At 37.2% G+C, this 13,675-nt stretch overlaps 1 protein-coding gene across 4 annotated transcripts in view; it reads right to left on the minus strand.

The window, feature by feature from the left end:
• Positions 1-13,675, minus strand: part of LOC136025187 (LETM1 domain-containing protein LETM2, mitochondrial-like) — an 81,970-nt gene that overhangs the window by 11,329 nt on the left and 56,966 nt on the right. For all 4 annotated transcript variants that reach the window (XR_010617035.1, XM_065700980.1, XM_065700981.1 and 1 more), the window contains exon 10: positions 133-309. Coding sequence is in view for 3 of the 4 variants with exons in the window: in XM_065700980.1 (XP_065557052.1) it covers positions 133-309 (177 nt within the window). In the remaining variant the exon portion in view is untranslated. The remainder of the gene's footprint in view (positions 1-132; positions 310-13,675) is intronic.

Raw genomic sequence — 13,675 nt, forward strand, 5'->3', positions numbered from 1 at the left:
GAAAAGAGTGGAAAAAGCTGACAAAAGCCTTTTATTAAAAAATACTATTTCGCAAAAGAAGTATTTTTTTTCCCAACATGGAAGAAAAATAAGAGAGGAAATTAGAGAAAAAAAACTATAGAAAAAACTTACTGTTTTCGCTTCTTCCTTAAGAATCTTCTTATTCTTCTCTAAAGAATGGACTAAATCATCTAAATTACCAATTATATTGTTAACTCTCTTATAAAGCCTTCGAGCTGCTTTTGACTCTCTCAAGAACTGCGGAGGCTGACCCGAGCTTTTCATAAATTTGTCCAGATCTTTAAGGTCCTAAAAATATAAAAACTGGAATTACTAAACCATTTATTACTGCTTCGAAAGATTAAAAACGACAAGAAATAACTGTTTATCCTGGGGAAGGTATATACATATTAATAGAAAAAGCGGATTAGGGTCTCAAAATATATGGACCAGAAACTGTCCATTAAAAGAAAAAATCCGATACGAACGAGACACTCCATAATCCATAGGTTGCGGTTGTAGTCTTGCTTAAAAGGTAGAAAAGAAGAAGAAAAAAAGATAGAAGCTATCGAAAAAAAAAACGGGTGAAGATTTTTAGTAATACACTTAGAATAAAAAAAACTTACTTATACAAAATAATAATAAAGGTCCGAATATTTCGGCTTCACATCCGGAAGGAAATAAACAAGTGCAGTACAAAAAAAAACTTAATATCATATTTTGAATTTCTAATCCAATATTGGATTTTTATTTAAATTTTGTTTAAATGTGAGTTTCCTTTCGTTTCTTTTCTGTTTTCTATAGCATTTGTGTGTTTTCTTTTTTTCGTATGTTTTGTTAAGTTGGTTTGCTGGGTCTTTTCCCCGTTGATGAGAGCTTCCGGATGTGAAGTCGAAATATTCCGACTTTTGTTATTATTTTTGTACAAATAGCTTTATCATTCTGTTTTTCCTGTCTTACTAAAAAACTTTGCCCGCTTTTCATATGTTTTCGTTCCAATTGCAAGTGGAACGGCACCGTGTCTAAGGAATCATTTATACGTAACCTGCCACTATTTGCCTTTATAAAATACTTCCAAATAAATATAGACGATTAATATAATCACACTTTGTTTATCCTTAAACTCTAAAATCTAATACCGAAATTATCTAGTGGCCATCCATCTAGGACCAAGCGAAAAGTAGGTCGTCCCATCATAAGGAAGAATTTAAGGGGAATGAAACTTCCCGGGGGGGGGGGGTTAAAGAGGGAAGCTTTGAATAGATCGGGATGGAGGACTAGCATGCATAGCTGTGTTGGCCTCAGGCAGCTGGTGCTAGAGTGGGGTCTAGGCACCTCCCGAAAATTCTCTATCGCCGACCCCCCCCCCATATTCCACCTGGATAATTTCGGATGGTTATTAGAAGAGAAAGTAAAAGTTCTATTTACCCGTTTAAATCAGAGGCAATGCTACAGCCTAGCCAATAGTAGACCCAGAAGGGTTCAATGTATTAATATTTTTCTTCCAGAGGCACTTTATATGGAAGGAATGGTCACATAAACTTCGGGGGAGGCTCATTCAATTGCAAATTAAAAGTTATAGTGCCCTTTTTAAGAATAAAAAGTGACTGGAGGGCAACAAGCCACCATCCACACCGTTTTTTCCCCAAACGTATCCGATCAAAATTTTCAGATAGCTTATTTGATTTGAAATAGTCCAAAAGTCGAATAACCTTGCCTCCGGGTTTGACATCCCCCCTTCCAGCCCCCGGGGCAAAGACTGTAAGCTATGCAAGTCGCCTATTGTTACGAAATACGAATTTTATAGGAAGGGTGGTCGAAAATTGAATGCATTGAGAGTTCTAGTCCTTTTTTATATCGAAAGTGATGGGAAAACCAGCCAGCCGTGTCCTAGAAAATTTTTTTGATTGGTCCCTTTTTATACCTGGAAAGTGATCCATGAACTTTCTTTGGTGAAAAAATGTACTAACATTTGCATATGAGAGCTATAAATCTCTACAGTAGGGTTCTCTGATTGTTTTGTTGTTAGGGATGCGGGCAGATGCATCAAAGTGTGCATTTTAATGACAAAACATCCGAACTCTCATTAGGCCTTCGGGTAAATATGGAATTAGTTCTAAGGAAGGGGCGGGGGGATGAAGTTAAAAACTGATATTTAATCGCTCTTGATTTCTGGGAAAATGTCGAGTCAACGCTGTTATTATGAAAGTAAAGAGAAGCATTAGACCCCAAAATTAGCAGAATTTATTCCGTACAGCAGGGGGACTGCCTCTTCTGCATTCCCAATCTTCCCCTCGTGGTCGTAGAAATTTTGGAGGATTCTCATTCAATCCAAAATTCAGCGTTCTAGTCCTTTTTGATGAGTCGAAAATGGTTGGAGACCAAGCAGTCCCTGTCCTAAGCCTATTTTTGATAACTGGTCCTTTTATTAGCCCTTAGGACATCTGATCTAATTTTTGAGGCACCTATTTTGATCTTTCTCTGTGGCTGCTCAATTTTGAACGTAGTAGAATTTTCTGAGGGGGAAGTTTCAAGGGTGAATTATTCCGGCGGACGCCAGCTCTCACTGGAGTGAGTTAATAATATTAGTAATACTGTCTTATCATTTTTTTTTTCTTTTAAAATACTCAACTAAGTTATTTCTCAAAGAGCTTCTGAGCTAAGGAAATAAATTCTTTTAGTTTGTTGAATTTTCAGTTTGAACCTCATAAAGAGTATTGTTTTTCTTTTTTCAAGCATTCGAGACAAATTAACAAAATCTGCTGATTACATACACACAAAAAAGAGAAGAAGCACAGAGCACAGGAGGGCATACGGATTTACTAAAGGGACGATGGTTTAAATTTAGAGGAACTATTTAATCCATCAAATTGGGAAAATTCGCAAAAGATCTATGCTACCAAATCAACAAAAAAATATATTTGAGAATCCAAAAATCCAAGCACTGAGATTATTATTTGGTGCCAGAAAAATTTGACTACGATGGGCCAAGAAAGTTTTCCTAATAAGATAGGGGGAAAAAGTGCCTTGCGAGTAGCGCAACTCTTTCTGAAGGGGAAAAAGTGCCTTGCGAGTAGCGCAACTCTTTCTGAAGGGGAAAAAGTGCCTTGCGAGTAGCGCAACTCTTTCTGAAAAGTTACATTTTAGCGGTAGAGATTTGCAAAGCAATTATTCAGTACAAAGTACAAACTCAAGGAAAAATTTGACTCCAACGGGGCAAAAAAGTTTTCCTTAAAAACGAAGAAACGACTTTTTTCCAAAAAGTCTTCCTTACCTTTCGTAAACTATTTTTGGTTCTAGATTGCAAAATGGCCAAGCAAATAATATCGTTTAAGATATAATGAAAAAAGAAATCACCAATGCAACGGCACAAACACATAAAAAAAAGGAAGACAGAAGGAGAAAAGGAAGACTGTTTTCCTACATTAGTAATTAATATAGATCAGTACTTGAATGAGGTCTTAACCCTACTCATCCATACAATCACATAGGTCAAACAGCATAGCCATACTACGTTAACGAATGAAAAAATCAAATTAATCAACTTTAAGTGATCAAAATGACTGCCATGTCCGAAGGGCTCTTTGTACATTAAGTACCAGAATCTTAATAAAACACAATTTGTCATGAAAAAGGGAGAAAGGGGGGGGGGTTGCATTTTTACATAGATTAAAATAAAATCTGTTGAGGAGCCAATAATAAAATCTGCCCACAGTTTGACAAACGAAGATGCTTGAAAGTTTTCTGGCTTTTGGTTTACAATACCAAGCTTCAATCAGAATTGCCAAATCAGTTATGGTCAGAACCTCAGCAATATTTTGTACCTTATTTGCATAATTTACGTAACGCTTCACCCTTGCATAGCTGATTAACGCAATGTTGATAAAGGCAATCTAACTGCCTATATACAATTAGCTCACGCATCCAAAGCGTGAAATTAGCAGCATTTTAAATAATTTTTTGTGTCTTTGAGAACAGAAAAACTTAAAGAACAGAAATTATTACATGGGGAGGATACCCCCTCCACAATACCTTGCTCTTCACGCTAACATTATTTAGAAAGTTCAAAAAGCTATCTTATTCTAATATAACGAACATTGTGTTTTACTTTTTGTTCGTAAGGGATTGGGATACAAAATCATACTTCAGCAAAAAAGCGAAATATTTCACCTCCCGAAATGTGTCTAGTTACTTCTCAATAACAAATGCTATGTGTAAGGTTTTTGACTGAAAGCAAGGAACGATACTAAAATCTAAAACGAAAAGAAATTATTCCGTATAAGAACGGTGCTGTTCCCTCTTCAACACCTCGCTCTTTACACTAAGTTTGACTCTTTGTCGTAACTATACTTTTAAAAAAAATAAACACTTTAGCGTAAAGGATGCGTTGAGGAGGGGACAACCCTTTTCATATACGGAAATATTTCTGTTCGTTTTAAGTTTTAATGTTGCTCCTTAATTTTCAGTTAAAAAAAAACTTCTGAACGTATTTCAACTAATGCAGGTTCGAATTTGGCTTAATGTGCATGAAAAATGGAAGCCAAATCTGCAAATTAATTTTGGAAGATTTTTCCTTATATGAATGGTTATCCCCTCCTCATTACCTTACTCTTTACGCTAAAGCTGTTAGCCCTTTAAAATGCTTCCTATTCTAGTTAAAAAAAACTTTCATTTTTCACTAAACGGTCTAAAAAAATTGGTACAAACAGTCAAACTTTAGCGTAAAGAGCAAGGTATTAAGGAGGGGAACACCATTTACATATGGAGGGAGCAACCCTTCACCACACAGAAATCTCCTTCTGTGAAATTTAATCCAATATAAAGTAAACCTCCCCCCCGCCAAATTCCTTCCAGACAGTTCCATCTTCACTGAGAATTCCACATCCCTGTAAAATTGCTTGCGGGCAATTCAGCCTGAAAAATTCTCCTTGCCATTCTTTCGTTTGAATAAGACTTTAATGTCTAATCAATTTCTAGATCACTCCAGAAATGCTCCATTCGATATCATTTCCAAGAAATCAAAACACGCGGAAAATGGCCCCCAGATAATTCCGCCGGAACATCTCCACACGAAAAATTGTCTGAAACCGCAATACTTCCGGGCCGGTATTGATGTTTCCAATAATTCAGTATTTGTAATTAAAATATTTATAATATTCAATGCTACTACTACTACTACTACTACTAACAACTCATCGCAGCACCAAACTGCCTGAGGCCATTGAATAATTTGGGCTATATATTTGCACATTAGAGGGGGGGGGGTAAAGCATAGCGGGTCTGCATGCAAAATGTGTTAGATACAATTATTCTGCATATTCTGAAGTAAGAATTGTTTTCTGACTTTAAACTATCTAAATACGTTACCTCCTCTCTCCTTATGTGCAAATATATCGCCCAAATTATATATTTCCCATCTATTCTGTTACTTGTCTTTGCCTTGTCTCGCGCTAAGCCGAAGGAAACTAACAAAGACACTGGTTTGTTCTCGAGTTTTACACAGCGTAAACTTGAGTGAGTGGCGCGTAATACACAAGTACCAAAATTCCTTCCCCCTACGGAAAAAACGAAACAAAAACGAAACTCAAATAAAATTTTCCACGGGGGTATTTTCCACAGAAGGGGGGGGGGGTATTTCCGAAGGGGTACTTTCCCGGCGGGGGGTATTCTCCAGGGGGCGTTCCAGCGGGTATTTTCCCTGGGGGAGGGTAAACGCCAAGAACCAAGAGCCGGATACTCCTTCCACAATACCTCGCTCTTCATGCTAACGTTATTTAGAATTTCAAAAAGCTTCTTATTCTAATTTAATAAACCTTGTATTTCACTTGTTGTTCGTAAAGGATTGGGATAGAAAGTCATACTGTAGCATAAAGAGCGAAGTATTTAAGAGGGGGTAACCCCCACATCACACCACTGAAAATTCGCCTCCCCAAAAAATGTCTGTTTACTTCCCAATAACAAATGCTATGTGTAAGCAATAAGCAATAGGCTTTTCTCTTTTGAATTAATTAAAAAAAAAAAAAAAAAAAAAAAAAAAAAAAAAAAAAAAAAAAAAAAAAACAGGTCTTTGTTGAACCGAAAGTAGGGAACAACGCTAAAACTTAAAACGAACAGAAATTATTCTGTATATGAAAGGGGTTGTTTTCTCTTCCACGCCTCGTTCTTTACACTGTAGTTCCACTCTTTGTCACAACTCTACTTTCTAAAACAATGAAAAATTTAGCGTAACGAGCGAGGCGTTGAAGAAGGAACAGTCCTTTTTATATACGGAATAATTTCTGTTCGTTTTAAGTTTTAATAATACCTTTACTTTCAGTAAAAAGATTTTTGTTTTTATTTAATTTCTGAACGTTTTTCAATTAAACCAGGTTCGAATTTGGCTCACCGTATATGAAAAATTAAAACCAAATTTGCATATTAATTTTGGGAAACTTATTCCGTGTATGAAGAGTTGCCCCCTCCTTATTAACTTGTTCTTTACGTTAAACATGTTAGCACTTTAAAAAAATTCTATTCTAATTAAGTGGCCCTCGTGTTTCAGTAAACACTCTTAAATAATTATTCCATCCAATATCCCGTCTTGTCGAATTTCAAACTCTCTAGTTTAGCATTCCACTGTTCCTGAAAAGTATCCAATTGTTCCTGAAAACCCTCTCCTGATCTTCTAGGACCATTATTTCAATACGATTCACCCTGGGAAAATACAAAAAAGTAAATAAATAAACACGCATCGTTTTTACAGACATGAGCTTGAAACTTCTACAGTAGGGTTCTCTGGTACGCTGAATACGATTGTATTATATTTATTAAGATTCCTTGAATTTTAGGGGGTATTCCCCCTATTTCAGAAATCGGAAAAATTTTGTCAGGCCCGTAACTTTTGGTGGGTAACACTAAAATTTATGAATGTTATATGTCATATATCGGCTTAATAATTTGTTGTTTTTTTATGCATCTATTAATATTAAAAACCAGTTTTTTAGAGTTTTGGTTACTATTTTAATCTTGAGCTGAAAATACTTATTTTTCTAAATTTTAATTTCTGATTGTTAATCAAGTCATGCCGAGAAATCCGGCTTCCTCAAAGGGGTTTCAAGCACCATCCCCTGTCTCCACTCTGCACCCACCGACACTCTTTCATAACTAGGGATTAGAAACTAAAAAAAGCTTATTGTTCTTATTAAACGGTCATTATGTTTCAGAAGTCTTTCTTAAAGACTTGGGAAATTATACTATACTATAGTATAAAAGCTAGTGCTAGATTATAGTAAACTATATGCATATACTATATACTAAACTATACTAAAGTATACGTAATAATTTCTGTCCATTTTAAGTTTTGATGTTGCTCTTACTTTTAATTAAAAAAAAAAACTTAAAAAAAAAAATTAATTCTAATCGTTCTCAAATAATACCCGGAGATCTGGCTCTCCTCCATGTCAAATTCCTTCCCCCACAGAGAAATTCCACAGTGGAAAGCTCTTTTCACGTAAAAATACTCCCCCCCATCCAGGGAAATATCTCCAAGACAATTCTATTCTAGCTGAAAATTCCACCCAGAAACTTTCTTGCGGACGATCTCAGGTGAAAAATGTTTCTTGCGCACTTTTATTTGAAAAAGACTAATTTCTTATTGTTTCTAAAATCATGCCGGGAATCCCCCTCCGTGAAAATTTTCCCAACAAAAAGCCAGCAAAAGGGTATTTTCCAGCGAAGTTTTTTTTTTTTTTTGGGGGGGGGGGGAGTACAAAATAAACTTTTAAAAACGCGTCAAAAATGTGTAATTCATATCTGCTCCGTTATGATTTCTGGGTATATCTCTGGTCTACGCTGTTATTCTGAAAGCGAAGAATAACACTAAGCCCCAAAATAAGCAGAATTTATTCCGTACAGGAGGGGGATTGCCCCTTCCTTATCCACACACCTCCACCTAAAGGTCAAAGAAACTTGGGGCGTGCTCACTAGATCAGAAATTGAGATTTCTAGTCCTTTTTTCAAGTCCAAAGGGATTGGAGAAAAACCAGCTGCGTGGGAGTAATTTTCCAGGAGGGGGATATTTCGCGTGATTTTTTTGTGGAAGGATATATTCCGTATGGGGTTATTTTCCAGGGGGGACGCCGGCCACCGAAGATGAAAAAAAGACCGCTAAGATCTTTAGATGCGTCAAACGATCCATGTTCAACGACAAAAACCAGAAAAGAACCAAAACGTCTAACAATAAGAAAAAAGGAATTGAAACTAATCAGGTGAAGAAGAGAAGGGAAAATCAGAATTACTCGTTAATAAAACTTTCATTAATAAGGTTAAAGAACGTTCATAAAATTTCAAGTAATCAAAAAGGTCAATAGCACTTTTGCCAGTAGCAGGTCTCGGAATGATTCGTGCTCATTAAAAAAGGGACTTGACGACCTGTCAAGGGACTTTTAGGAGGGAAAAGAGGGACCAGAGTGAGAAGGGATTTTGATTGCCATTCATGGTCAAAATATTCCTCTGCTCATGAATAAGAAACGGTGGCCAAGTCACCCTAAGAATTATGATTAACATGAGCCTCGGAAGGAGCTCATTTTTCATGGAGACGGGTCATTGGTCTTTGTTTTTCCATTTTCTTTTTATTCAAACTTTCAATTATGTTTATTAAAAAAAAAGAAGCAACTTCAAGACTAGAAACAATTAAAAGCAATCCATAAGACTTCAGCTTGCAAGCTAACTAATTCACCTCTTTGACTTCTTTGAGAGACTGGGGAACTTGCTTATCTGGTTCAACTTCCTCTTTAGTGCGTCCATCTTAGACTGCTCTTATTCATCTGTTCCGTTTTTTCGTCTTCTCGCATTTTCACGGCACCTTCTAGCAGGGAATTGGCCAAGGCGATATCCACAGAATCCTTTGAAGCCACCACTCTCTGTAAGCTATCGGTGGCCTCTTTCAAGAGGGCATCAACAATTATTCTTTTTTTATTTATGATGCCCACTTTTCTTGAAATTATTCCTCAAGTCTGTCTAGCTCTTTTTTTATTAGATATGTCAACTAAGATAAGCTCTCTTTCTTTCTCTTTGTCTTGGACGCTATGTAAAGCAGCTTGTTCTTTTGCCTTGTTCCCCAAACAGTCTTGGTATTTGAACAATCCAACTTTTTGGGTTTGCCTCCATGTGTTCAATTCGTCAATTACATACAGTTTTGCATTCAGAAATCTTTTTGATATGGAGGCCCCTCTCTACGTCAGTACTACCATGCGACAATAATTCAACGAAGCTTTTACAAGCTTCGACAAAAGCGTATACTTTGCCCACCAAAACCATCCGTCATAGAGACGATTTGATACCAGTAATGGTTGATGCGTGACGGCGTCGGTTCTACTGGGTCCTCGGCTTGCATCAATATCCACTCACTTTTAACATCATCAGCACTTACTCCTGATGGGATCTCTTTAGCACAACTATATCTTATAGACTTCTGGCTCGTTTCCTTTCCATGCGATTCAGGCACCTAAGCACTTCGAGAAGGCTATTAGAAGAGAGGGGTACTTCCTGATCAAGAATTGGCAGTTGCCTTGAAATGCCTTCGCGCCCTTTGACGGATTTTCTGTTTATCTGCCAAGGCAAGTTTCTGAGCATCTAAAGCAAGCTCAACCTTTTCACATAGAATAGTGTCCTGCAAATAGTTGTCCAAGTTATCTAGAAAACTAGTAGAAATTTTCATCAGCAGACATAAGAAAGCTTGGGCTTCAAAGGTCTCGCCAAAACAGTAAAAGTAAGTTTTTCAGCTTTGCATGAAAAGTGTGCACAGGGGGACTGTTCTTTTGAAATACAGCTGGGAATTTCGCAAAAAGCTCCGACTAGGAGCCCACAAATTTGAATTCTGCAAGCATATCTTTCCTTTTTAAGTAGCTTACAATCTTGAGGTATTTTTCTGACGACATGACAATCTTCAAATGTCTCTTCAATGGCACATAATGCAAAAAATATTCCGAGAGTGCCAGCCACTGATCAACCACTTGGCGAAAAGCATGATCCAACGTCAGCCACCTTGTTGGGAAGTACTGAATGAAACTATAGTAAAAGGACACCTTTTTTTCTGGCATTCTCAAAAATCCTTAGAAATCCGAAAATCTCCCAAAAAATTCAGAAATCTCTCGAAAAGCCTCAAGATGACAACAAAGTTGGATGACTCCTTGCAAAATTCCTGGAGCCCTTTCCTAAATGCATTGTGCACAACATTGACATTACACGTTTGAATGTTTTTATCAGCTCTTTCAAAGACTTTTTCTTCTTCAATGCATTCGTTTGCAACTACATCTTTTAGTTGACATTACGCCCATCGATACCTATTATTATTAGTCTTTCAAGAGGTAAAATCTAGCTCTAAACTGATGATATCAATTTTTCTTATAATATCATCACCAGCTACATGTCCCATGACATACGTCACGAGATTGTGGCTCAAAAACTGATTTCTTCAACAGGACCAAAAGTACAATCTAGTCTTTAGCCCTTTTTTCCTCCACTGTTTGTAGTTTTGTCATATTCAAAAAAAGTGAGCTTCACCTATGTCCTATATAAGATTCTGTTTATAGTATGAGTGAAGTGCATCAGTTATCAAGTACATAACTTTCTTTGAACTCATTGACATCCTGGGTGGTAGCTTAGTAGGAAACGTTACTTGACAGACATCAATTAATCAATCACACAGAGCTGCAGACATAGAAGCTTGCAAGGAGTACCCAGATGATTTCCGCTTTGTACGTAGCATTGCAGCCTTGCAGCATTGCAGTTTTGTCACAAAACATCTCAAGAATTTTACTTCCATTGCTAGCTGATAGCTCTTCTGACTGGGACTGTTACCTAGCAGATCCACAAAATCATAACTATAATAGATTGAGATGGATTGTAGCCTGTTTCTTGAGCTCATCTGATGAAGCATGCTGATTCGAGATGGAAAAGCCTTTAATAATAATATTAATAATTTATTTGTGACCCACTTGAAACAGCGGAATATAAAAACAAACATACAGAAAAACAAACAAAAAACAACTTCTGATAACACATTAAAGTATTGTAGAAAACATTTTAGAAGATCATGAAAAGGGTTAATAGTAAAATGTATCGAGTCGGATAGTTTCTGGTGTAGCACTTTAAGTTTATTTAATAAATCTGGAGCCCCGAAATTTGTTACCATATCACTGTTCTTGTACCAGGGAGGAAGATACAACAAAAAACGAAGGAAACGAAAATAAGATGACTTGAGAGCCTTTAAATCTTTTCTTTTTAAAACGGGATACAATCCAGAAAGATATAAAACCGAGTGATCACAAAAGCAAGAATAAATTTGTGAAAGGGTTTTGCGGTTGTATTTCCCCCTGTTCGAAACAATTTTAGAGTAACCCACTTGAAGTTTAACCTTAGCCTCAGAAACAATTTTATTACGAAAAGAGCCTAAATTGGTAGTAAGGGTAATGCCCAACCACCTTAAAGAAATCACGCACGGAACGCTAAATTCGGAACAATTAAGTCTAGAAGATTGGTTAGGAAAAGGACCAAAATAAAAGCAGTAGAGATAGAACGAACAGAAGCCGAAAGCCCAGATTTAGTTCTACTAATGAGAAGAATATCGTGCATAAGCAAGATGTGACACATTTGAACTACCTAAAAGGTAAGTTGTTGGAAGACTATTTAAAATATCAGCAATACAAATTTTGAAAATTGATGGAGATAAAACTCCACCTCGTCTCACACCTTGTCTTACGGAGATCTTTAGCGTAGAAGGATCAGAAGGAGAAGACTTAACATGAAGGAAATAATGACCATACCAAAATTTTAATAAAGAAACAATAGAAACATTCACTCCACATTTAAGCAAAGAAACCAGGGCTTGGGAGTGAACTACAGAATCAAAAGCCTTAGATAGATCTAAAGAACAAAAATAAAGATCATAGCCCTTCCCTGAAGCATCAGAAAGCAGAGTAGAAAGTAATTTATGGGCATGCTGACATCCCAGACCACACTGAAACCCAAACTGGTTAACTCAAAATTTATATTATCAAGGAGGCACACTCGTGCCTCTTTAAAGAGGCGAACCACGACAATGTTAAGCGATCTTCGGTTCCAGTGGTCGCAGAGGGATGGGGAGGGATGCATTTCGTAGCCCGAGCTCCAACTAAGAAACCTGCCAAATTTCACCCCCCTCCAACTTTTCCTTCATGGGGAAAATCTGCCGAAAGTTTCGACCACCCAACCCCACCCCCCCCCCCTTTAACGTTGTCCGATCGGGCTGAAATTCACAAGTTAAGGTTCCCTAGGGCCCAGGAGCTTATCCGCGAAATACCTCATTCCCTGTTTTCCAGAAACCACGCATAGCCACTTAATGTTCATGTTCTTTTATTTTTCGCCACACCTACAGGTCACAGCCGACATCGGATCTGGGTGTACGAAGGCTCATTCGACGCGGAATTCTCCGAGTAATTTTGCTTGAAAGTTTCGTCTGAAAATCTTAACCCCCCGATTTTCTAGCTTAGAAAAACCCCATTTCCCCATAAGAGCCCATGTTAAGTTTTTTGTTGTTAAAAGTTACGAATTTCAACATCAAGTACATCAAAATGATCAGCTCGACATGATGAGACTGACTGAAAGCTTCAAAAAATTCTGTCTTAATTCGTAAAATTTTTATTTGAGAAAAATGACAGAAACCCTTTTTTTTCTGCCACGCCTACAGGTCACAGCCGACATCAGATCTGGGTGTACGAAAACTCATTCGACGCGGAATTCTCCGAGTAATTTTCCTGGAAAGTTTCGTCGGAAAATCTTAACCCCCCGATTTTCTAGCTTAGAAAAGCCCATTTCCCCATTGAAGGTAAAATTTTCTCTAGTAATAACATCACTTGTTTGAAAAATTCTTACACTAACAGCAGCTTGGCGCAGCGGAAGCGTGCTGGGCCCATAACCCAGAGGTCGGTGGATCGAAACCGCTAGCTGCTAACTTTTTAAAATTTGTAAAATTAGGTAATTTTGTCAGTTTGAATTTATTGATACAGAAAGGGAGAAAATAAACATGGAACACATGTGATCAGAATTACATACTGGAATATTCACAAGAATTTATACTGAAGCGGGGGTAAGGCTTGATGGATGCAAGTTAAAAGAACCATTTAAATTGATTTCCTAATTGAAGCCGTTGGTGAAATTTTCTATTGTAATAACTTGTTTGATAACAAGCATAACAGCAGCTTGGCGCAGCGGAAGCGCGCTGGGCCCATAAACCGGAGGCGGGTGGGTAAAAACCACTAGCTGCTAAATTTCTAATTAAGCTGCTAAACTATTAAAATTATCAAAATTAGATAATTCTGTCAGTTTGAATTTATTGATACAGAAAGCGAGAAAATAAACATGGAAAATTATTATTAAATTACATCCGCCATGGATTGTAGAAAAACGTACAGAAATAATATGAAAAAAACTTCGTTTTCTTAAAGACTTAAAGAGGCTGCGTCCCAAAGTCGAACCTTAAAACGTAGAGGAATTAGGAATTAGACTTTTGTACAGGTTTTTGGTTGTGGGGGGCTGCCGCCCCCCTAACCCCCCGCTCTTGGCTTCGGAAAGGCCCTCTTTTAATTAGCAAAAAATTGAAATGAATGAATAATGGAATAACTTCGAAAAATGTTAAACACAAGAGGACAAGAGAACC

This window comes from Artemia franciscana, chromosome 3, assembly GCF_032884065.1.
Source record: "Artemia franciscana chromosome 3, ASM3288406v1, whole genome shotgun sequence".
NCBI lineage: Eukaryota > Metazoa > Arthropoda > Branchiopoda > Anostraca > Artemiidae > Artemia > Artemia franciscana.